This window comes from Cucurbita moschata, unplaced genomic scaffold (assembly GCF_002738365.1).
Source record: "Cucurbita moschata cultivar Rifu unplaced genomic scaffold, Cmos_1.0 Cmo_Scf00027, whole genome shotgun sequence".
Taxonomy (NCBI): domain Eukaryota; kingdom Viridiplantae; phylum Streptophyta; class Magnoliopsida; order Cucurbitales; family Cucurbitaceae; genus Cucurbita; species Cucurbita moschata.
The window spans coordinates 735474-760726 of NW_019268543.1; the positions used below are offsets into that span (position 1 = coordinate 735474).

The 25253-nt window shown below is 39.1% G+C and overlaps 5 protein-coding genes and 1 long non-coding RNA gene across 8 annotated transcripts; 5 read left to right on the forward strand and 1 right to left on the reverse strand.

The window, feature by feature from the left end:
* Nucleotides 1–754: 754 nt before the first annotated feature.
* On the forward strand, nucleotides 755–6831 carry LOC111462926 (probable E3 ubiquitin-protein ligase RHG1A). 3 transcript variants are annotated; one of them, XM_023106754.1, is made up of 6 exons: nucleotides 755–928; nucleotides 3002–4794; nucleotides 5442–5495; nucleotides 5880–5978; nucleotides 6068–6208; nucleotides 6315–6831. In XM_023106754.1, the coding sequence occupies exons 2-6, from the start codon at nucleotides 3091–3093 to the stop codon at nucleotides 6450–6452; spliced, it is 2136 nt and encodes a 711-aa protein (XP_022962522.1). In that variant the 5' UTR covers nucleotides 755–928; nucleotides 3002–3090; the 3' UTR covers nucleotides 6453–6831. The 3 variants fall into 3 exon arrangements, with proteins under 3 accessions (XP_022962522.1, XP_022962523.1, XP_022962521.1); XM_023106755.1 differs by lacking the exon at nucleotides 755–928 and adding an exon at nucleotides 952–1362 and having other exon boundaries at nucleotides 5445–5495; XM_023106753.1 differs by lacking the exon at nucleotides 755–928 and adding an exon at nucleotides 953–1362.
* Nucleotides 4877–24189, reverse strand: LOC111462932. Its single transcript, XR_002713794.1, has 3 exons — nucleotides 24113–24189; nucleotides 9410–9412; nucleotides 4877–4887 (listed from the first exon to the last, which is right to left on the reverse strand). It is a non-coding gene; the product is annotated as an uncharacterized LOC111462932 (long non-coding RNA).
* LOC111462930 (transcription factor PIF3-like) lies at nucleotides 7337–10229 on the forward strand. The gene is made up of 6 exons (XM_023106759.1): nucleotides 7337–8279; nucleotides 8384–8479; nucleotides 8586–8651; nucleotides 8731–8796; nucleotides 9340–9663; nucleotides 9740–10229. The coding sequence occupies exons 1-6, from the start codon at nucleotides 7758–7760 to the stop codon at nucleotides 9794–9796; spliced, it is 1131 nt and encodes a 376-aa protein (XP_022962527.1). The 5' UTR covers nucleotides 7337–7757; the 3' UTR covers nucleotides 9797–10229.
* LOC111462927 (probable serine/threonine-protein kinase At1g01540) lies at nucleotides 11584–14475 on the forward strand. The gene is made up of 7 exons (XM_023106757.1): nucleotides 11584–12653; nucleotides 12824–12928; nucleotides 13082–13204; nucleotides 13300–13470; nucleotides 13574–13703; nucleotides 13790–13999; nucleotides 14079–14475. The coding sequence occupies exons 1-7, from the start codon at nucleotides 12007–12009 to the stop codon at nucleotides 14262–14264; spliced, it is 1572 nt and encodes a 523-aa protein (XP_022962525.1). The 5' UTR covers nucleotides 11584–12006; the 3' UTR covers nucleotides 14265–14475.
* On the forward strand, nucleotides 15354–16993 carry LOC111462931. The gene is made up of 3 exons (XM_023106760.1): nucleotides 15354–16048; nucleotides 16133–16318; nucleotides 16391–16993. Exons 1-3 carry the CDS (start codon nucleotides 15557–15559, stop codon nucleotides 16670–16672), a joined length of 960 nt encoding a protein of 319 aa, XP_022962528.1. The 5' UTR covers nucleotides 15354–15556; the 3' UTR covers nucleotides 16673–16993.
* Nucleotides 23638–25253, forward strand: LOC111462929 (heat stress transcription factor B-4-like). The gene is made up of 2 exons (XM_023106758.1): nucleotides 23638–24048; nucleotides 24141–25253. Exons 1-2 carry the CDS (start codon nucleotides 23800–23802, stop codon nucleotides 25038–25040), a joined length of 1149 nt encoding a protein of 382 aa, XP_022962526.1. The 5' UTR covers nucleotides 23638–23799; the 3' UTR covers nucleotides 25041–25253.

Below are 25253 nucleotides of genomic sequence, written 5' to 3' on the forward strand. Positions count from 1 at the left end.
AAAATTTTCCCTTTGGGAGATGGGAAGGCTTTGGTGTTTAACAAGCAAACAAACCCATATGGTATAGAGAAATTGGTATCATATTGTGAGGCCTGGTTTGATGGCATAAAGAAACAGAGGGTATATGGCAAAGCAAATCCACATTTGAAAGACAGTAACAAATAAAAGAGAGAAGAACAAAAAAGTGGGAATGGCACCAAAACCAAAAAGAAGGCATAGGGCCACAATTGAGGCATGAACGGTGGGGGGTGGGCATTCATTTCAAAAGGGGAAGTTGGGTTAAGAATCTGGCCTAATACTCAATTAGCTTCAGCCTTTCACATTCTTTTAAGCAACACTGCCAAATAAAATCCAAAACGTATATAATACGAGGGATGTGATATGATTCTGTATTTGCAAATTTTATACGTTACATTAAGCAAATAAAAGTAGAAAATAAAAAATTGAATGATTATTGTGATTATTAACATTTGTTTGACCACGTGCTGGGTAAAGGAAAAACTTCCCCCCGTTAATAGATGGTCAAAAATTACACACAAACAGCCGTGGCAGCAAAGAAAGGAAACGAAATCTCAAGTTTAGGAATGGGAGGGACCCAGGAAAGGAAAAGGATCCTTGCCACGTTTATGCTTTTTATTTTGTGCATCTTATTTGGTCATATTTTACAGCCCTAATCCACTGTAGAGAAAGAGAGAGAGAGAGAGGGTGGGTGGAATTGAAGGCGAAAGAGGAGGAGGAAGAAGAGGGGAGTGGGCAAGTGGGGGTGGGGCTGAGGCTGAGGCTGTCCATGGCGGACATTGGGAGGCGGGTCCTTTCTTTATATTCACTAATTTTCTTGCGTGTTTAGTTTTCTTCTCTTTTGAGGGTTTTTCTTTTCTAACAAACCAACACAAGATGGAGACTTTGAACCTGGGCCCTGAGCCATTTGGTAAGCGTCGCAACGGGACACACTTTTATTCTCTCTCTCTCTCTCCTTTTTTCTTTTTCATTGTTGGTTAAAGAAATTTTATTAAATTCTGTGTCTATAGATGGGAACGCCCTTGCCTGTCCTGTCCTCCTGCGTGTGAACTGTTACTCCCCCTCTCCCTCTCCTTTTTATTCTTCTGGGTTAATTCTTCAAGTTTTTATCTTGGACATGGTCTTTTGTCTACCTCACATCCCCCACCTTTCCCTCACCCATTACTCGGTGGGTTTTGTTATCTCCCACTTTCATTCCGTGGGAGGTTCTCAAACTTAAAGCTTTTTTCTCCCTCACTTCCGTTTAGGGATTACTTCCTTGGGTTTTCATCCGAGATCCTTCTTCATAGATCCGGCCATCTTTTTCCCTTTTCAAATTTCAAATTTCAAATTTCCATCTCTTTGGTAAGTCTTTTTGACCTCCTTGTTCTTGGTTGATCGGTTCTGGGTGATGGATGATTCAATAATCGAATGTTTGATCTTTGTGGTTATTATCGTCTATTATGGAGGAGGTTTTTTAATGCCTTAACAGAATTAGCGGATAATATGAATACTGTTCAACATCATATATTCTTTCGTTTTTTTTTTTTAAAAAAAAACTATAATCTTCTTCGTTTGGGGGTTTTGTTAAAGGGTATATTGAAGGGTGAAAGGGTTTGGCTTTTGACTTCTTCAATCTGAATTTTGAACTAATCTTATCGGCGACTTCGGCGATGATGGTTCTAATCACGCCAAAATGTATGGATATAAGTTTAGCGGCCATGATTTCTCCGCCTATATCAGTGCTTTTTTCTAGGTTGTTTGGAGTAGAAAATTTCAGTTGTTTTGATCGCTGTTGGGGTTAAGCTGTTTGCCTAATCTGGGAGTCTGATTTTAATCGATTCTGGGATTTAGTTCTGTAGCTTCGATGCCTTAACGTTTTCCCTCTTGTGGATGGATGGGATGTGTTTTTGACGCTTCGCTGTGTTTTAACCCACAATTTTTGGTTCATTTGCTTATTTGACATTTGGGACAGTTTCTGGACTAGATGAAATTATGTACTATTTCATAATATTAATGTGAGAGCGTCGCATTGTTGTGAGCCCTCTTCTAGGGATAGAAACATGCAAATGAGTAATTGAATCTGCAAGTGCTTGCACGTTAGAAATGTTTTATTGAAGTGAACATTTTGCACTTGGATATTACGTTTCTGTGTTGCTGAGTTATCATCAGTTGTCTCTGGGTGCTTGCTTACATTCTGGATTTGAAGGGTTCCTCCATATCCTATTATTTTTCTTTCCTTTGCTGATATAATGTTGCATGCATTTCTATGCACGATATGGGACTGCAATTTCTCACAGGTGTTGGACATTTCACCTGCAAGATGCCATTTAACGTTTTTTAGACAATATTGTAAACTTCCAGTGTTACATTGTTACCAAGTGCCAAAATCAGTGTTTCTTTGACATCCACATGAAGTTCTTGTTGTTGATATCTTCATATAGTTTTGAAGTTTCTCTGTGCTGATTAAGTTTTATTTCTAGCTGATAGGCCAACACATGTATGGATGGAACTAGAGGTTTCAAAATATTGTAAATTTTGTACTGATCATATCACATGTGTCTGTTTGTAATCAAAATAAATTTAAGTTCCATTTATAGGAAGCAAGTGTTGCTCAGTAGTATTAGGTTGTTGGCTTGGATTGCTATAGATAACCATTAAACTGAATTAGACAAAATTAGTATTTCTTGATGTTTGCTTGTGCTGCTAATGTCAATCTATTGAGGGCATGAAGCTCTTACCTTGTGATTTATCTTGTCATTTTGGATTTTTTTTTGTTCTTTATCCATTCTTGGTCCACATTCCTATACTCATTTAGAAATTGTTTATATTATGAATGCTATCAAATAGTACTTGGTACCGTGTTTAAGTTTCAAGTGTGTTGGTGCCTGCAAAAGTGTTGTGTTTGATCAATGAGTTTGTTTGTTTACATGCTAATTCATAATGTTGAATAAAGCCCTATAACTTCTTATTCTAATTGGCTTTCTGTTTCATCGGGTTTCAGATTCAGTCAAGTGTATGTGACTTGGTTTATGGTCCAGAAAACTTTGTTGACCTGGCTCTTATTTGATAGGGAATTTTACATTTTCTCTAATGCAAGGGCAAAGGAGTAGTGTCGGTTCATTGTCAGAAACAATTAACTTTGAACATGGATCTTCATCAAATAATCCTGGTAACCAACCAGTTTACTGGAATAACATGTGGAATCCAGCAGAAAACCGAATACCAGATTATTTATTGCCTACTTCTGATGTAAATTCTGGATATGTAAGCTCTGTAAGCCATGAACAACGAAGTTTGAGCAGATGGAGCTTGGGTGAACCTAGCTCTTGTGATATGCAAACTGATGTGCTGCCTGATGAGCAGAAAGCTGAGCTTGGATGGTCTTCAATGACTCGTGATGCAGATGGTCCCTTCACCGAAAACCAACTCTGTGAGCCATCAAATAATCCTTCACTGGGTCATGTGAATTTGAGCCCACTGATTATACAAAATTCTAATTCTAATAGTATTCCTCATACTCTGAATTTAAATGCAAGTTTTGCTAGTCATGGAGGTGACAGTAGCAGAGTTAACGAAGGTACTAACGTGTATAAATCGAGTGGATCAGAAGAAGGGGGGATTTTATGTTCTAGTGCATCTGATCCTCTTTTACTTCCTTCTGGAAGTAGTGGACTTCCAATGGTTGCAAATGATGGTAGAGCAGGCTCTTCCTTGGAAGGCCGTCGTGCACCCTGCAAAAGAAAATCTATTGAAGGAAATGTTGCACAGTCCTCTTTAAGCGGAAGCAGTAGCTACTCTCAGCATATTGAAAGGGGTGCTGAGCCCCCTCTTCCAGCATTACCTGGTCGCTACAACACAGGAAGTAGGTTAAGCATACCTGCTCCACTAGCACGAATGAATCAAGCCCCTATACGAGGTACAGGTGAATTGATGTCCAATAGCTTCTCTGAGTCGATTGTTGCGGAAAACTCAGACAGTTCTCAACGAAACTATCGTATACGGATTAGTTCATCAAATGCACAAGATTCTTTTGCATCGGTAGGAACCGTTGTTAGGCATCCTGGGGGCCCATCTTCCCAGCCGCCAGCAAGACTTCTACCTGCTGAGCATGTATTAGACTTGAGGCCAGCAGCAGCTGTAGACAATTTATCTGCTCAAGGTCAGCCTATTATGATACACGTGCCTGCTTTATCTCGAAGTCTGCAGCCATATAGGTGGATTAGAAGTTCTACTTCAAGAAGTGGTAATTCATCAAGCTCTGCAGGAGAGAGGCAGGTGGTGCAACGTGAGGAGGTGAGACCAAACAACATGGGAAGAAACGTATCTGAACATCCTATGTTTGTCCCAGCAAATGAGCTGAGGAATATAGTTCAAAATCAATCAAGTAGAGGTTTAACATCTTCGAGCTTGCCCATTCCTGGAAATGTTGCTTCTACATCCAGGGTTGGTTCAAGTTCAGGGGTCCATCCCTCTTCTGGACCTTGGATTCCTCCTGAAAGTTCTCCGACACAGTTTCCCAGGAGGTTAACAGAATATGTTCGTAGGCAGCTATTTTCTTCTGCAACAAATGAGTCTGGGGGAAGGATAAATAATTATTCACAGCGATCAGGTTCTACTTTGGCTCAGGATATGGTTCTTTCATCTGGATCTGACCGCCGGGGGCACCATTTATTGCAACCGAGGTCAGCATTATGGATGGAAAGAAGAGGTGATGGTGGACTTGGTCTTCCCTATTCATTACGAACCTTGGCTACTTCTAATGAAGGAAGTGACAACAATAGACTTGTATCTGAGGTATGTTAATATTTTTCATGGAGTAATTGAAGGACGGCCCTATATGCATATATGTGCTCTGTCTGGATGCCTGTCTGCATCTTCAACGCAAAGCTGTTCATTTTGATTGATGAATAATTTGAACATCATTGGTCCGTGAATTCTTTTTATTGCAAATCCCTTTATTCAACCAATTAAAAATAATTTCTACTATTGTGAGTATCTATGAAGGTTCTCTTTTAATGCAAGCCTTTATAAAATGAAAGTTGCCATTTCTAAGTTGCTGGATTGAATTTTTCTGGGGGCAGGTGTGCGTTTCAGTAGGTAAGTGCCCTGGTGGGGGTTGTGCCTGCTAGGATGGTGTTTGCTGGACTATAAAATGCAGTTAAATTCTTTGAGAAATCCTATTTGGCATGAGCTATATTCTATTACAAGCAACCTTCTTTTTATCAATCTTGCTCTAGTTGTTTTCAGTGAAAAAAATCTTGCTCCAATTCTAAATAAACTTACATCACAAGTATGGATTGTGCTATAAAAAAGAGTTGATGGATTGTAATGCTGTCTTTGACTGTTTAGTTTACCGTTGGTAGTCTATCATCCATTGATTCTCAGCGATCTTACCTTTTGAAATGAATATGAAGCTCACATGTTATTAATTTTGTCTGCAGCAGATTCGCAATGTCTTGGGCCTTGTTCGCAGGGGTGAAAGCTTACGAGTTGAGGTAGGATCCTTATTGGTTATGTATCATGGTCAAGTTGTGCATTGGCTAATTTACATGGTTGCAATGAGATACAAGCAGCCTCTATGTTGCATGTTTTGTTTTTGTTTAGATTAGTTACAATGTGAAAATGGTGGTGAACAGCAACTTGTCTTGTTCATACTCCAGTATTCTTTTTCTAGTCCACAGATAGAAATAAAGCTTTCAGGTGCGCTTTTACTTGGGTAATATCAAAATGGTTCACTTTAGTTGATATGAATAGCCTTTATGATAGTTTAGGACAGGGCCTTGTGTTTATGTAATTATGCCTCCTTGGCTTGAAACTTCATTTGGGGCTCTGAGATATTTGTACATGGTCTAATGTTGCTTTATAATTTGTTTTATTAGGATGTGATGATCCTGGACCAGTCACTATTTTTTGGGATGGCTGATATGTATGATAGGCACAGGGATATGCGTCTGGACGTTGATAACATGTCATATGAGGTGGGCCTGATGCAAACTAACCAACTGAAGCCATTATTTCGCACCTTTTTCTTGTTGGTTTGTTCATGTTCAAAGTATGTTAAGTGCAGGAATTGTTGGCATTGGAAGAGCGTATCGGAAATGTCAACACAGGACTAAGTGAAGAGACGATAGTTGGTCGACTGAAACAAAAGAAGCATGTGAATGCTGTTGAATCACAGGTGGAGGAAGAACCATGCTGTGTTTGTCAGGTTGTAACAGATTCATTCATACTCATACGTGTTCTTTGAGCTTTGTTATCACTCTTGAACCCGCCTGGTTTGATTGGTGTCGACTAACAACCCACCTGATTTCCAGGAGGAATACGTCGAAGGAGATGACATGGGAACACTGGAATGCGGGCACGATTTCCACACGGATTGCATTAAGCAGTGGTTGATGCAGAAGAATCTGTGTCCCATCTGCAAAACAACTGGCATAGCAAGCCGAGAATGATGCTTGCTGATGCTGGAAAGGAGTGGAAAGAAGCAAGCAAGTGCAAAACGAGGGGGGACGAAATGCCATGGTGTTGCTTGCCAAATCTCTACCTTTACCTCTGGTCGCAAAAATGGAGGAGCCAGCCACATTCAAGTCGCTCTATATACATTTCTACAAGTAGTAAAATTAAGCAATCATTTTTTTCTTTTTTCTTTTTTTTTTTTTCTTTGGTTTTATTCTGGAAGAACAAAAATTCAAGGGTTGTAATTGGCAAGGAATTGTTTGTTAGCTTCTCAAGGTGTTATGGATGGTGGTTGGTCAAACTAATTAATGTTTACTCCCATTGACATTAGAGATTATTGGTCCTTAAAGTATCTCATCATCGGATTTTCCCATATTTTTAGCTCACAAAACATATGGTACTCACTAATATTCAATCCATTTATTTATTTGTTTGTAGGATTTTTTGGATAAAATAAATTGCAAATTGCCAAACGGTGACGTTTTGCCGAGATAAGAAGGTGAATGATGCATCATTCATTATTACGCCTTTGACTTTCTCACTCTTCTGCCATCTCTCATTTACTACTCTTTTCATATCCAATCACTCGGGCTTTCAATTTATTTTATTATTATTTTTTTTTTATAAAGAAATTATTTTCTCCTCATTATTTAAATTTTTAAAATTTAGAGAAGGCTATTTATAAATTTTAACAAAAAGAAAATTATATATGAAGGGCAAAATGGTCATGTGGCAACGAGAAATTGAATTGCATAATTGCAACTACTCACATTAGTTACATTATGATAAAAGAAAAGGGCAGAAAAAGAAATTAGGTAAAAGACAAATGCTGTATTTTTGGGAAACTTTGTAAATAAAAGAAATAATGGGCCAAATTTTGAGAAAGAAGGCATTGATGGGCCGTGAAGCATAAAAAGAGAAAAAAGGACAAAAGGGAAAGACGGAAAGATTAAGGCGGGAGAGTTAGGATTAAGAAGGAAGGCGATGAGTTGAACCTCGGGAGGCAGACCAGAAGTCAGCAACTTCAGAAACACCATTAATGAAATCCTTAATCCTTGTTTTTGCTTTCTACCCAACAAAACGAACCATCCAACGCTTAAAGATAAGACGGAATCCAAGAAAAAGTACACTCAAACGCAAACCAATACGATGCAAATACAATTCCACACCTAACAGATATCCATTTTCTTGCACTCCAAAGCCTTTCTGCGCACAATTCCCACTTCAATTTCAAACTAAACCAACAAAACCCAACGTAATCCTTCATCCTTCCTTCCACCACTCCCTTTTCAGCCTCAATCATGGCGGATCTGTACGGAACTTCCCCTTCATCGGATGTTGTTGCTTTGCCTCATGACCCAGAAGGTTTCTCTTCCTTCATCAATCCCCACCTTCAAACCAACACTTCTTCTGCTTCTTCCCCTTCTTTCGTTTCCTTCAAGAACAAGTTCACGCCCTTGTTGCATTCTCAACCTCCTTGGCACTCTTCCTCGTTGTTTTCGCGGCGCCCGGAATCCACCTCCGTCGCCGGAGTGTCCTGCATGCTCGATTCTCCGGAGGATTGGCTTCAGTCGAGTCGTGCTTTGAACCACGCTTTGTCGGATTGTAGTGTTAGGGATGTGAGATTTTCCGATGCTCCATTTTTAGCTATGAACTCCACTTGCGGCGGCGTGAAATTGTCGGATCCTGGGGATTTCGTCAAAGAAAGTTCGGACAACGCGTTTTCTTCCTCCGGCGCGGTGGATTCCGATACGAATGCGCCACTGAAGAGAAGGGATCTTTCATCTGAAAATGATCCTGGGGATTTCAGTTGTGATAGCGAGGTAACTTGTTACAAACTCCTCCTGTTTCTCAGTTTTCACTATCTTTCCATTACCCAAATGAAGCTTTTGCTTCACCTTTAAGTTAATTCCATCCTCTTTTGAAGGGTGCGGATGTGCCAGAAGTTCCGTTCGGTACTGATCTGCCTCGAAGTTCGTCGAAGAGAAGTAGAAGCGCTGAGGTCCATAACATGTCGGAGAAGGTCAGTTTCATATTGGGTCCCCGGTTCTAAGCATTCTTGTCTATAAGTTTATACTAGGAGCCTTTGATTGCTTAACTTCGGCTAATATTGTTGGTGAGTGGGCCAGAGACGAAGAAGGAGGATCAACGAGAAAATGAAAGCCCTTCAGAACTTAATTCCCAATTCGAACAAGGTATGTTTGTCAAATTTAAGATTATGACAGTTTCACTTCTCTATGCTTTAATGTTACAAGAAGATTGTGCTTTTGACAGACGGACAAAGCTTCAATGTTGGATGAAGCAATTGAGTATTTGAAGCAGCTTCAACTTCAAGTCCAGGTGGGTGTCCTTCTGTTTTCTTTCCTGATCTTGTCTTGGGGTTATGGGCCTCAGAATTTGATCACGGTTCCACTTTTCTTTGATATGGACTCATCTCTCTTTATATGCATTCGTTCACTGTATTGGTTGCTAAATAGTCCATGAATTCGAGCCACAGAATCTTATGTGCATGTATCAAAAAGTAATATTCCTTTTGTCCACAATTTATGTGTCAAATATGGCAGAGCTCTTTGATTTGGGGTTGCCAACCAATCAGAGAACTTCAAATTTCTAAATAATTGCATTCTAGTTTCTACTTCTCAGGAGAATATGGTTCATGAAGTAAAGGGTTTTCCTAGTAGAACTTGCGTACATTTGATAATGATACAATTCACTTCAGAGATGAGGATCTGGAATGCTACCTCTCTTGATCATTGCTTTGTAAACTTTTCCCTGTTTTCGTTGCTAACAGCTTGTTCCATTTTTCCTTTTGGTCCAGAAAAGTGGCCATAATTTGATGAACATATTTAAACTTCTTGTTATCATTGACGTTGGGCTATGCAGATGTTATCAATGAGAAATGGGTTGAGTTTGCTACCAGTGTGCTTGCCAGGAAAGCTGCAGCCAATTCAACTACCTCAGATGGGGTTGGACTTGGACGTAGGAAATGCATTTCTAATGTCCAGAAGAGGAATAGACACGTCGTTTACTGGGAACGAAGGGCGTCCCATGCAATCTACGTTCAATCTCTCCAACAAATGTAACCTTTCAGATCAGTCAATTGCCATCCCTTCCGCACCAAACACGACAACTTCAGAAATGGCATTCGGTTTTGAACCCACGATACAGGCTTACGGAGGGGAGTTTGAGCTTTCCTCCGATTTCAAGGTAACAAAAACAAGAACAACAAACTTCTTTCTGCTTTTGTGGAATTGGTACCAATTATTTTCTTGCAAATATGCAGGATGTCCAAGCAGCCGTGCAGTTAGATTGCGCTCGGACAGGGAAGGACTCGTCTTAGTTGCGATCGGGTGCAGGATGCTACTCTCTAGAGTATGGTCTTTAAACGAAGCAATTTCCTTACTTTCCTTGTTGGATGTTCTACTACAAACATTACAGAAACGGCATAATATTGTATTGTCACACTTACTAGAAATGTATTGTAGAACAGGTTAACAACATAATCTTGAGATGTTTATGTTTCGAGTGTTTATATTGGAAAAGTATTAAATAGGCAATCATAGAATGCAGAAACTGTATGCGAAAAAGAAAGGTGATAAGAAGAAGAAGGTGGGTAATGTTCTTCCTTACCAATTTGAAGCTGTATCTGGGCAGGCAAGGCAGGTGATGTGAAGTAGAGCAATAATTTTGGGTTGTAATGCTGTCAAGAAAACGAAACAAAAAATGTGGCGTCTCTTTGGAGATAAATATCAATTCAACTTCGTTCATGTGCCTGAGTTTATATTTTTCGTTTTGTCCAAGAAGAGAGAAAAAAGAAAAGGAACCCCCACCTCAGGACCAGATTCTCCCCTTACCCAGACTGACTCAATAGGGACAGATCGGCCCAACTTGAAGTTGATGTGAACCCATTTAGTAGAGCTTACAGCAACCCCAAATATGAGTAAATTGAGATTAGGGTTGAATATGTAGATGCATAGTAATACACAAGAAAAGGAGAGAGTAAAGCAGGGGTCTGCGGCGTATACAGTGGTCAAACTCTATTTTATGGGGAAAGGTAATTAATTATGAATCATTATTTACAAGGTACCCATTATTATTATTACTTTTGTTAGACCACGCAGGCTCCCCAAGCCACATTTCTTTAATCAATAAAATATTTTTCTTTTCAAATTTCTTGGAATAATATTGAAAAAAAACTAGAAATTATTTTTATTTTCTACAATTGTAGAATTTGTGGATAATTTGGTAAAAATCTAAAAGTTATTTTTGCACATATTTCTATCTTTCATCATTTAAAGAAACAACAAGAAGTCTAAAGAGAAAGCAACAGCAACAGCTATAAAGATCCTAGGTTCATATTTTACATTTTTTTTTTTTTTTTTGACAAATGGACTTTAATTTTTGAATGATAACATGGTTTACCGAAAAAAAAAAGTTATTTACTTTAAATGTAAAAGGGAATTCTTAGATTTAATATTCTAAAGAATTATATATATACAAAGCAATACAATAAACTCTTCCCTTTCGGAAAGGAATTTCTATAAATTAAAAAAAAAAAAAAAAATGGGGAAAGTGGTAGGGGCACCATGGGGTGATTCGCCTAACTTTTTGATTTCTTATTCTGCGTTTGTTGGAATAATGGCTTGTATTTCTGAGAAAATGAAGTGAGAAAAATATATTATAATAATTTTGTGTTTTACTAGAAAGAAAAAAAGATTTTTCAATCACTATTTATTACATTTTGTTTATTAAAATGCCAAAGCTAAATATAGGAAGAATAATGTATGGAAAAAGACAAAATTAGAATGGTAATCTAAGCTATGCCACAATTAATTAAACTCTACATTTTTGGATTTCTTCTTCTTTTTTTTTTTTTTTGTTATTTTAATTCCAAGTCCGTGACCACTCACCACTATCTTTATATATATATATATATATACCAACAAATTACTTTCAATTTTTTTTATTAAAAAAAATGAAGAAGAAGGTTTACCAACTACTACACTTATCATTATTGTCCCAATAACAATCGGATACAACAAAAGCTGTTTGTGAATACTATGTTTGGTTAACAATTTAGTTGGTTCATTAGCATATTTTACAAAGCCTAATGATCGAACAAGACAATTCAAGCAGTTCACTTACTGAAAGTCCTGTTTAAAATGATTGCAGAGGAAGAATATGAACCCCGAGTGGAAGCCCACCTCAATTTCACAAATCGTTTGTAACTTACCCTGGAAGTTCAGCCAAGCCGCAGCGGGGAAGAGGGGTCAAAAAATGGATGGGCTTTATTACCATGATTCTTCATTTTTACAAGTTCTACTCCTATTTGCCAGATCTCTCCATCTTTCTCTCCTCCTGTGAACCCCACTGAATGGGTCGAATGTGCAGTTCAATTTTTTGTCTTCATTTTTTCAGTTTACTGCATCCTTGCTTTTGCCACTGAACTAATTGTCCTTCTTCTTCTGTGGCTGTCTCCTCTAGATAAACCAGTCTGACGGGTTTGTAGAACAAGGGGGAGGTGGAGAGGGAGGAAAAGGAAGGTGGAAAATGTCTAGTTATGCCTTCTTGAATGACCAGCTCTCCAAGCGGACCTCCATTTTCGGTTTGCGCTTGTGGGTCGTTTTGGGTATTGGCGTTGGTGCCGCCATTGTTATTGTTCTGTTCCTCATTTCGCTATGGTTCACCTCCAGGCGCAACAGTTCCAATAAATCTAAGTCCTCTCTAAACCCCACTATCCCGAATGTGTCCAAGGAAATCCAGGAAATACGAATCGACCATTCTCGGAATCCAACTCATTCTGATCCTCCTAAAGTTCAAGTGGCTTCGAACCCTGAGCCCTTGCCGGAGGCAGAGCCTTTAGCGACGCTGCTTCAGACGGAAGAAGGGAGCCCACCTAGTGGACGCCATAGAATTCACATTGAAATTGGGAAGGACCACCGGATTTCTTATCCGGAGAGAGTCGGCGGTTCATCCCACGGTAGCGGAGAGGTTCGGTCCGGTGACCAGGCGCAGGTGGTTGTGCCGGAGGTTTCCCATTTGGGTTGGGGACATTGGTACACTCTCAGAGAGCTCGAGTATTCTACTGCTGGTTTTTCGGATGAAAATGTAATCGGTGAGGGCGGATATGGTATTGTGTACCGTGGTGTTCTGGAGGACAACACTGTGGTTGCTATAAAAAATTTGCTCAATAACAGGTTCTTCTTTTTTCTTTTTCTTTTTTTGTGTCACACGGATCCTGTAATTTCTTGCAGTTATGTCATAATACTACGAGCGCTGATCTTATTTTACAAGGATCCTCTACTGAATTTGATACCTTTATGTTGCTATACTGAAAAAAACTTTATGCAATATTGCTTGTCATCAGGGGACAGGCCGAGAGAGAGTTTAAGGTTGAAGTTGAAGCAATTGGACGCGTACGGCACAAGAATCTGGTGCGTTTGCTCGGCTATTGTGCAGAAGGAGCTCACAGGTATTCTGATTTTCCTCCAAATTAATCCCTGTGGAAGCTAAGAAACTGCTTCGATAAGAAACTTTTCTAAATGTCAAACTATGAAACACACCCAAAAAGCACTCTCTGGAGGTAATTTGAGAACGTGTGTGCATTCTGCTTGTCTTGTTGTAGGATGCTTGTTTATGAGTACGTCGATAATGGAAACTTGGAACAGTGGCTTCATGGAGAAGTTGGGCCTTGTAGTCCTCTCACATGGGACATTCGAATGAATATAATTGTTGGAACAGCGAAAGGGTATGTTCTACATTGTATTTGCTTTCACTATTTTGCTTCTGGATAAGTTATGTTCTGCAGGTTGTTGGCATGGTTTTGACTTGATGAATTCATAGGTTAACATACCTCCATGAGGGGCTTGAGCCTAAGGTTGTTCACCGTGATATCAAGTCAAGTAACATTTTGCTTGATAAGCAGTGGAATACAAAGGTCTCTGACTTTGGCCTAGCAAAGCTTCTAGGCTCAGAGAGGAGTTACGTAACAACTCGTGTGATGGGAACTTTCGGGTTAGTCTAAGTTCTAGCGCGAAACATATGACTTGGTTTCTAATTCTAAATTGACGATCCTGGCGGAGTAACTTATGCATTGCGATCTCGGGTTGTGTTGTAGATATGTAGCTCCAGAATATGCGAGTACTGGCATGTTAAATGAAAAAAGTGATGTATATAGTTTTGGCATCCTGATTATGGAGATAATTACAGGGAGAAATCCAGTAGATTATAGCCGCCCTTCAGGAGAGGTTTGTTTTCACTCATTCAGACACTTTTGCATTCCATAACCAGGTCTATACAGGCTCCAATTTTGACCCTTAACTTTACTTTTCAGGTCAACCTAGTTGAGTGGCTTAAAACAATGGTTAGTAATCGAAACGCAGAGGGAGTTCTGGATCCTAAGTTGCCTGAGAAGCCTTCAACAAGGGCACTGAAGCGTGCTCTGCTAGTAGCTTTACGATGTGTGGATCCTAATGTTCAGAAGAGGCCTAAAATGGGGCATGTCATTCATATGCTTGAAGCTGACGAGTTCCCTTTCCGAGATGTAAGTTGACGACATTTGAACTTGATACGTGAGAATATTTAACTAGAAGAGTGTGGTTTATTTGGTTCAAATATTTCAGGATCGTAGAGTGGGACGGGAAGGGGGACGATCAGTACTGAAGGAAAGGCTGATGGAAAGGCTTGTGAGTGAATCTGGAGAGAGCAGCGGATATGAAAGTGGAGCAACACAAGCAAGCCGTCATCTATGGAGAAGGCAAGAACTGGAAGAACAACAACAACCTCGCGAACCTCACACTTTAAGGTGATACTGAACTTGTGTGTGTGTGTGCCTAACTCACAATGTTACAATCAGGCTACACTCCAAAATTTAAGGAATCCCAGCATTTTGTTCCTCAAATTGCTGGGAAGAAGAAGCTTCCTATAAATTGTTTCCACTGCAGTCTCTTCCCATTGTTGTATTGTACCAAACAATCTGTATAATGTTCTGAATCAATCTTTGTCTTGGGTTTTGGGTTTTGGGTTTTGGATTTCAACTTCCACACATTCTATAATGGTCATCACCACCAAAATTAGGTACCTATAACTGTAACCACAACAACGTTTTGGTTAAATCTTGAATCCATAAAGCTCATTTAACTGAAATGGTCTAGATTAAGATGGCAAAGAGTAAAGATGAGTAGTTCTTAGGTGGAAGTTCGGTGGGTGTGATTTGAATCGAATAGGTGGTACTGAAGTTTGGTGGGTGTAATAGAATTAAACAGGGTCCTACACTTTCACGAGCATTACTGTTTTGTGGGGACTAAGTTCGTGTAAGAGAAGGAGAAACCTTTATTGTTTTTCGTTTACTGGAAGTGACTGTGGTGCGTTTGGATTTAGAATCTTGGACCACTCCCTTTATGTTCTTCTGCTGCTGTTATTTGTATAAAAGTTATTACATTTCTTTTTTGCTTCTTACTTTTTGGCATTTCTCTCCAAACCCCCGAGTTCTAGGTCACTGCTTTAGCCCCTCTCTCTCTCTCTCTCTCTCTCTCTCTCTCTCTATATATATATATATATATATATACACACACGCACGCACACACCCACACAGTCGTGTTTGGGCTAAAATATATGGGCTTTTGTGGTCGTGTTTGGGCCAGGGTAGAAAATGGGCCTGGATACGGTCCAAACAGTCGAATGCAGGAGCCGCTGGCTACATTGTCGGCCACCAAACAGCCAGCGCAAGAGTGTGCCCTCCAGCTCTCCGCCAACCATTACGAAGCCGACGATTTACTTGTGGTGCCAAAATTTCAATTCTATGAGTTTATATTCTATAAATTAAATAATTAAGAAAAAGAAGGGTATTTAAATTGTTTAATCTGTGTTTTTGAAAGTAATATAATAATAGTTTTTGACTTAGAAAAAGAAAAAGAAAAAGATTTGGTAGCAGCAGCCCATACACATGGTTTGGTTTCACATGCTCTGGTCTGCTTTGCACCGCAGTCTTACCACCACCGACGGAACCTAACAACAGTAAACCCAATTTCATAAAACACAGCTCTTCTTCTACAAACAAAATATACCGAAATCCTTCCACCGGAAAACGAAAACATCCACAATGCACGCTAAAACCGACTCCGAAGTCACCAGTAACGCCACTTCTTCTCCCACCAGATCTCCCCGCCGCCCCGCCTACTACGTTCAGAGCCCTTCCAGAGACTCTCACGATGGGGACAAGACTGCCACCTCCTTTCACTCCACTCCTGTGCTCACTAGCCCCATGGATTCTCCACCCCATTCTCGCTCCTCCCTCGGCCGCCACTCCAGAGAATCTTCCTCCACCAGATTTTCCGGATCCCTCAAACCTGGATCTAGGAAGATCTCTCCCAACGATGTCTCTCGCGCCCCCCATCGCAAGGGACAGAAGCCGTGGAACGACTGCGATGCCATCCAAGAGGAAGGTCTTCTCGAAGATGAAGATCAGGGAAAATCTCTTCCTCGTCGCTGCTATCTTCTAGCTTTCATTTTGGGATTTCTTCTTCTCTTCTCTTTCTTCGCTTTGGTTCTCTGGGGTGCTAGCAGGCCGATGAAGCCTAAGATCACTATGAAGGTACACAATCACAATCACAAAGCCCACATTGTTACTGCCTTTTCTTGTGTCCTGAATTTCGGATTTAATTTCCTTCAATTGCAGAGCATTACATTCGAGCAATTCAGAATCCAAGCCGGTTCCGATTTCACAGGCGTCGCCACTGACATGGCCTCTGTAAATTCCTCTGTGAAACTCATATTTCGGAACACCGGATCATTCTTCGGCGTCCATGTCTCTTCAACTCCCGTCGATTTAACATATTCCGAAATCTCAGTCGCATCAGGAACCGTAAGTTCCCAAAACCCTAACCCCCATATTTCTCATCACTATTGAATATCAACCAATTCTCGGAGTTTGCAGGTTAAAAAGTTCTATCAGTCGCGGAAGAGTCAGAGATCTCTCAACATCCATGTGATCGGCACCAGAGTCCCACTGTACGGAAGCGGAGCAAGCCTGAGCAGCTCCACCGGAACTACGGCGACCCCAGTGCCATTGAAACTGAGTTTCGTGATCAGATCCAGAGCCTACGTGTTGGGCCAATTAGTGAAGCCTAAATTCTACCGACACATCGATTGCCCCATAATTTTCGATCCTAAGAAACTCAATGTCCCCATGTCGCTCAAGAATTGCACAGTCAGTTGAAAAGGAATCGAAATGCACAATATGTTCAACATTTATTAAAATCAGTACTTGTCATTTTTTCTTAGTTCTTGAGGGTGTCTAGGAGTAGCGGACTGCAACAGCTCGAAAGAGGAAAAAGGGACGGAAACGGGGCTTCAGCTGACTGTCCGATTGCCCGAGTAGTGCAGTACAGGTTGGTTTCCGGGCAGCGACACGTGAATAGACTTGGGCTTTAATATTTATTTATTACCACTTTTTGTGGCTTCAAATTATCTCATTCTTTTAATTAGGGTGTGAGTGTCCGATAATGATAATATAAATATAAAAATAATTTCCCATTTACATTTCTGTTGTTCCATGCTTGTAGAATTATTGTTTTTAATCATAAGAATGTTAGAAAGTGATTTTAGCCCAAAAACAAACCAAATATAAAAAATGATGTGAAGCACACAATCCAGAACATGGGCTTTCCTCCTACCAGGTGGTGGGCATATGGGAAGTAAACCAAAGAATGGAAATTTAGCAGTAACGTGTGTAACAGAGTCTAGATTACTTGATAAAAGCAGAGGAAAATACATTGAAATCTAAAGCTAAGAGTTTGAGATGTAGTAGAATTCAAACCATCTTCATGCATACTTGGAAGGTTGTATAGTCTGGTCTGAACTCTGAACTTTGTTTCCTGTGTCCTTTTGGGCCTTTTCAACTGAAACTAAATTCAGTAATTCACCATCTGATCAACAGAAACTCCACCATTTTTGGGGGAAGATCAACCTGGGCCACTTTAATATACATGAGCCCATTTGCACTAAAATCAAATGGATCTAGCCCACGCCAAGCTCAAGGATCATAAGCACAAGAAGCGCAGAAAGAGATTATGAATTAATTAGGACTAATCTATGATCATATAATAATACTAGATTACAGATAACAATAATAATAACATAATGTGGATCTAACTTCAAAGCTCCCTGTCTTGATTATTGAAAGAAAGAAAATTAGGAAGACGGTGAGAAGTTGGTGATTGGGTTTTGAATTTGCAGAAAAGTGAAAAGAGATTAGTGAAGTTTTGTTTCGGTTAATGATGGGGTTAGAAAGTGAAAGTGAAAATGGTACGTATAATTAGTGACATTAATTATTGAATCCTCCACTTAGAGTTGGAGCACCGCAAGCCCCAACAGCCCATACAACTCCTGTCCTACTCATGCCTCTCTGCTTTTCCCCTATCCGTCTGTGTGTGTGTGTGTGTTGATGTTTAAAGAAAGGGATAGGGAAAGAAGGGGAAAAAAAAAGTATATTATATTTGATCCATATCTGTAGTGGACAGACTGAAATTCCATTAAGGAATAAGGAGTGGGACTTTCCTTCACTTCAATCATCGATCCAACACTCCTTATTCCCTATAAAGCTGCTTCTCTCCTTTCATTTCCTATCCCTTTATTACTTTTCTTTTCTTTTCTTTTTTCTCCTTCGCTCTTTCTCTTTGTGGGCTCTCTTCTTCACCTTTCTTCCACTTTGTATCTATTTGTTTTCCTCATACATTTTACGAATCATTCATTCATCTCTTTCAGATCAACAATATCCAAATCTCCCAATCTCACTTTCCTTCTTTACTCATTTCTCCTTTTCTACCCCCCTCCCACACACACACTACACACACACACTACACACAAAAAGACAAAAAAAAAAAAAAAAGAAAAAAAAAAAAGGAAAGATCATGAGTAAACATTTTAACAGTCTGATTCTTACTGCGATGGGGGAAGTGATGGGTGAAACATATGTGTGTATTTTTGGTGGATCGTGAAAACAGCTTAGAGTTTCTTTTCTTTAATTAAAGCCAACATCAGAAAAAAGCAGCAGCATTGTAAGTCTTGGTTCCACTTTTGGCAACAGTAGACGTGATGCTAAAAAGGGAAGGGAGAAAAACAAGTCTCATTTCAAGTTTCTTCTCCTATATTCACTCTCACTTTCAGACACACCATCTAATTTCTTCTTTACTATCACTTTCATCAACCTTCATTACATTATATGTGGGATTGGATTTTACAAAAACAGAGATGTATATGTAATATAAGATTAAGAGCAAAAACAGAGGTGAAGGGAAAGTTGTTAGTCCATAAAGGGGACCGGGAAATTCTATGCTTTAGCTGAACCATCTGCATCTGATGACTCAACATGCAATGCCTTTTGTTGTTGACGTGATTGAGCAGCCAAAAGGGTTTTTGTTTTTGTTAGTGGATAATTAGGTGGTGGGTTGTTAAACCAAAAAAACATATATGATTGCAGAGACATTCACACCCTCATTCATCTCACACCAAAAGGAAAGATGTATGGGGAATAGGGGAATGGGTCACATTGCGAATCCATGAAATGATTCTTGGATGATTCTATGACCAACAAGAGGCTTAAGGGTGGTTCCATGAGTTGAGGTTAAGTTTGGTAGATTATTTTTGTAAATGGAGAATGCCATAATTGACAATGATTTAGGGCAAAAAAGTGAGAAAAGATTGAAACTTTAAGCATGAGATGATGTGATGATCAGGATGGGAAATGGGGGGACCCAGATGAATACATTAGGGTTTGATATGGATGGCCTGATCACTCACTCTGAATCCCTTGGATTGGGGGGTGGGGGGAGAGGGCTACATCATGTATTAGGGCAAAGCCCAAATGGGACCCTCCCTTTTGAAATATACCCTTTTCTTTTAACGTTCATTAGCTAAGCCACAGTATAAAAAGAAGAGAAGAGGAAGACGGGGGGGAGGAAAAGGGATGTGATATCCATGTGATCTAACAGCCTTAATGTTCCCCTCTTCCATCCACATTCTAAAACATCTTTTCCTTTCCTTTTCTTCTTAATCTTTGATCATATTTGAATAATCAACCCACATGTGTGTTCATATTTTGTACTAAAGAAAAGAGCATTTGCTAGGCCCCCATTCATTTTGCACGTCTGGGGTCGCCCCTTACCTGCTCATTTCACCAATTAAAAGTATATCATTAGTGGAATTCCGTGGCCCAATATCACATCAACTTGTCGGACAGATTCTAACCCTTCATCTTATCTTTGTGCTTTCTAAACCTCTTAAACAATACAATACAATACAATACAATACAATATATACATATGTTACTGTTGGAGAGTGATGTCCTACAACAACAAGCACAATACTACGGTAGTTGATTGGAGAGAATGAGTATTGTTGAATGTGTAGTAAATGGAGGAGCTCGTTTTTTGAGAAAGATGTGTGATGGGGTGGAAGGAAAAAGACTTGATTTCATGTTCAAGTGATGTCCTACAATAGGTTCTAATGCTCACGGAATGAAATGAAGAAGAAGAAAATGGCTATCTTTCTTTCTTTCTTTTTTTACCTTGTAGAGCTTGTGGTTGGTGTGTTGCTTCTTTAGTAAAGAAAAGAGAGGAACAAAATAATGAGGAAAAGGAAAGACATGAGACATTTGTTGTATTTTCTCTCCTTTTGATGACACTCTTTGTAAAGTCACCTAAAATTAGCTTTACTTGTTGATAAGAAACGATTGGTCATTTGGAACTCCATTTCTTTTTTAATATCCTAATTTCTTTTCATCAATTGGCTCTTTTGGTGGAGCTTTGTTTCCTCCTTTTAATGTCTTTTGTTGGAGAAAATCAACTTTTGCATGGGAATGAAATTAACATATATATATATATATATATATATTTATAGTAACCCTTTTTCTTTTCTTTTAATAACAATGTAGATCATGATGTATACGACGTGCAATTAGCAAGCATTATTAAATAAGATACCAAATCTTTTCATATACATAAAAGGATGTTGATATCATGTTTATCTCCAAAAAGACTAAATTTTTTATGTTTATTCCTTGAAATTTTCAAAATGATTCCTTACCCTTTACTTTGGTCATACAAATTAGATGTTAAAATGTGCAATACCCTTATTACATGGAAGATTCCATAGACAGAAAGCGTAGGGGGGATGTGTTGTTGAATCCATTAGGCATTAATTAGGGAGTGTGATTTCTTCGTGGGATATCCATATACCCCTCGTGACCCATTAAATATACACTCATTTCTCCCCTTATTCACTTTCTGACACCCTTCTTTCTTTCTTTAATTATCAAATACATCCACTAAATCTTTCCTTCTTTCTTTCTTTCTTTCCTTCTTTCCTTCTTTCCCCATAGTAATCGAGTGAAAAACCTTGAAACTTTGTTCAATTCTTTACACCAACTATTTCCAATGAACAAAAAAATAACCTTTTGCTGTTTTCCTAATAAATGCTTTAAAAGGGTTTGTGGGGGGCGAAAAAATAGTGACTTGGAGTGCACCATTTGATTAAAAGACGTAACTTTCTCCCATGCTTTGATTAAAGTGATGATAGCACAATGGAGATTGTTAAAACTTTGATATATAATAATGGTATTTGGAGAGAGTATGCATAGTAGAGTATTGGATATAAAGAGACAAAACAGAGTGGGAATTACAAGAAGAAACAGAGAAGGGAAGGTTGTAGGGCTTATTGTACTAAAAAATTGCAGAAATGAATTTTGTTTTGGTGTTTCACTTAGCAAAGAGAGAGAAAAAAGGCGTATGAATGCATGCAATAAAACAAATGGTAGAGAAATACGTGTAATAATGTTAGGAGTACACATAAAAATAAAAAGAAAAGAGATGGGGTTTTGGTATTTTTGTGGTTGGGTTTATAGACGAATATAAAATGGGTGAGGAAATGATGCAGAGAAGCGAGTGGGGAATGGGTTAAAGAAGTTGGAATAGAATCTTCCTGGGGTTGCAAGAAGAGAGAGAGGATTTTGGTGGCATATACTGCTGCTGCCTGGTGGGCTCTCTCCCATCTCTGTGTCTCTTCACTTTTATTCATACATACACACATGAGTGTTGTTATGTGCTTTCCTTTCCTTTCCTTTCCTTTGGTTTTCTTGCTAACACTTTTCTCTTATGGACCCCTTCCCAACCTGTTTCTAGTGAACAACTCTGTCTTATATGCTTCTAACACAAATCCATCCCTTAACAAAAACTCCTTCAAAATCCTCCCAACCCAATCTAGACACTCACTCACCCAAGGCCCCAAGGCCCCACCCCAACTCATATATTGATTGGGGTTATGATTAATGGGGATTGCCATGTTTACGTTAAAGGGGAAGAGATTAAGAAAAATAAATTATGGGTTGAGTGTAAATTGTGATGTGTGAGAGGGAAAACAAAGAAGACAAACTAAGAATCACGAGAATTGTATACAGAAACAGAAGCAGAAGCAGAAGGAGGGTTATAAATTTTAAAAAACATTGTCCTCATCCTCATTTATACATATAAATATATATATATATATGTACACATTATAAATGTCAGTCCTGTCTGAAATGGTTCAGGGCGTAGAAAACGTCAGTGTGGTCTGAGAAGCTGGGCATCAAATTGGAAGAAGAAGAAGCTCTCTCTTAAGTTGTAATTTGAAACGACACAGAGTTGTTTCTCCCATTTCCATTGCTTCTCGGGAATTGTAATTTCTCATACCTTTATCTTCTGCAAATCCCATATCAACAAAATGTAAGTGGATCCCAAAAGATGAAAGTAAAAGCTTTGTTTTGGTTTTACAATAATGATAGAATCCTAGAGATGATGAGGGGATTGTAATATAATCATCTGAGTATCTAATTCACATAATTACCCATCATTTTTATCAACCTAAATCCGCTATTCACTTTGCTTGCCTTTATGTGTTGAACTCATATCATCTCCCACTTTTACTTTGCATGGTCACTCATCATAACAAAATATGAAACCTTTTTACAAGATATTCATTTCATTATTTAGTTTAAAACATTTTTACATGCACAATCTTTGTTCCAATTATGACATTGGAGATTTTGGGTGGCCTTCAACCCTTCCCTTTCCTTCTTTTTTCAATTATATTGTCTTACTCTAACTTCGTTTTTTTATGGGCTAATAATTCACTCACTTGCCCAATCTCTAGAAAGACTCATAAATATGCATGCCATTTAATTTTTTTTTTTCCTAATTATGAGGATAACTAATTGAAACATAAGAGATACACAAATTTAATAACACCTCCCTCATCCTATGAAATAAATTTATTGCCTACCATGTTCTTAAAATATATGTGTGTTGGAAGTTTATTACGAAAATAAATAATACATCTTCAATGATATGAGTTATTTTATGTTTAAAGTGGATGATATCGAAGATTCGTGATATTCCTAACGATAGGAATAAGACATATTTGTTTTAAAAGTTCCACAAGTACATTTTGAGATGCATGTATTTACAAACAACAATTTCTACCGCATAAAACAATCAATTCAAAGAACACACTCAACAGAACAATACATTGTAGTTTATTCAAGGAATTGTACTGCACCAATAAAAAAAAGGAAAAAAAACTGGGCATTTCCTTGGAGATTATCTGAAGAAGGAAAAAGAAAAGGTTCCAATCTCATGATTGAGCTTCTCTACAACATAACAAACATAGAAAAACCCCAAAAAAAAAAAACCTATCTTTAAGATTAGGAAGGAAAAAATGGTATAATTTAGTGAGGGGCATAGAGGTTGCAATGACATTTGCTCACTATATGCAACCAAATTAAGAAGCAATGGCATTCTTTATTGTAGCCTCAACTTTAAGTGGGTGTGAGTGAGTGAGTGAGTGAGTGAGTGAGTGAGTGAGTGAGTGAGTGAGTTCAATGTCAGAAACGGTAAAAGAAAAAAAAAGAAAGAGAAAGTTAGAGTCACGGGTTTGTCTTGAAATGCCCTTATTTCCACAGTCCTATACAGACAGACACATATTCTCTCTCTCTCACTAACCGAGGACAGAGAAATTCATTTTTTTTAAAACATTTTAATTAATAATATCTGATTAATAATCCTTAAAAAGTTTTTTTTTTTTTTTTTTTTTTTTTAAATGTGGAGATTATAGTTTTACAGAGTTCCACGATAACGTCACATCCCTTCTTCTCTCACCAGAACTCTTTTCTTTTATCCCACAAACGCGCGCACACACACAAACACACACACGCACACACACACTCAGTCCCTCTCATTCCCCAACTTTTGTTTCTTAGAAGAAATTGCAAAAGTGGTTTGCATTTGCAATTCCCGCATCTCATCTTCAACAGCCATGTCTCTAATGCTCGACAATTGTGAAGGCATCTTACTTTCTTTGGACTCTCACAAGTCTGTCCCAGCCCCTTTCCTCTCCAAGACTTACCAGTTGGTCGACGATCCCTCCACCGATCACATTGTCTCCTGGGGCGAAGACGACACCACTTTCGTCGTCTGGCGTCCCCCTGAGTTCGCCCGCGATCTCCTCCCCAACTACTTCAAGCACAACAATTTCTCCAGCTTCGTCCGCCAGCTCAACACTTATGTACATTCACTCCTCCTCCTTTTTCAAGTTCCCATTTTTATCACTCTTTGGGGTGTTTTCTAACATGGGTTTTGCTCCTTTTTTCAAAATAGGGTTTTAGGAAGATTGTCCCGGACAGATGGGAGTTCGCCAACGAGTTCTTCAGAAAAGGTGAGAAGCATCTGTTGTGTGAGATTCATCGACGAAAAACTGCTCAGCCCCAACTTCCTTACAACCATCACCATCTCGGGAGTCTGAGTGGGTCCAGTTTTTTCCCATTCTCAACCCGCGTTAGCATCTCCCCCTCAGATTCGGACGAGCATATCAATTGGTGTGACTCGCCACCACTGCCACCCAGGGCTGCACCCGCTGGCTTCTCGGTTCTGGGCAGTGCAAATGTTAGCAATAATAGTAACACGAGTTACAGCATGATGAGTTCGGTGACGGCTTTGTCGGAGGATAATGAGAGGTTGAGGAGGAATAACTCTATGCTGATTTCGGAGCTTGCTCATATGAGGAAACTTTATAATGACATTATCTATTTTGTTCAAAACCATGTGAAGCCTGTTTCTCCTAGCAATTCTTTCCCTTCTTTGCTTCTTTCTCACCCTTCTTCTACTACTACTCCTCCTCCTCCTAATTCCCAAAAACCCCTTAATCAGTTGCTTGGATTCTATCCTCCTCCTCCTCATGCTAATACTACTACCAAGCACTTTTCCTTCCCTACTGCTAATGCTATTCCTACGACTCACTTTGTCAGCTCGCCAACGGCCACGTCAAAGAGCGCGGTTACGGAGCTCGACACGTTTGGAATGGAGGGTGATAACAGTAGTTGCAAAACCAAGCTGTTTGGAGTGCCACTTTCATCATCCAAGAAAAGACAACACCCTGATACAACTAATTACGTTTCTACTTCTTCCAATGTCTCAGATACCAACAAGAATTCTCGGTTGGTGTTGGAAAAAGGTGACAATTTGGGGCTCAATCTCATGCCTCCTTCCAGTAGCTGCTAGCCCTTGCTCATCCTCCATACCCCTTTTTTCAATTCTTAAGATTATTCAATTTTTTATTATCTTTTTTTATTACTATTATTCTTCCCTTTTGTTATTTGAGCGGATCCGTTGGGTTGAGTAACTGTTGGAGTATTTGTGTGCCAAGTTGTGAATGTGTATGTGATTATCTTGTACATCAATCTTTGTTAATTGGAATTCCCATGGAACTTAAAA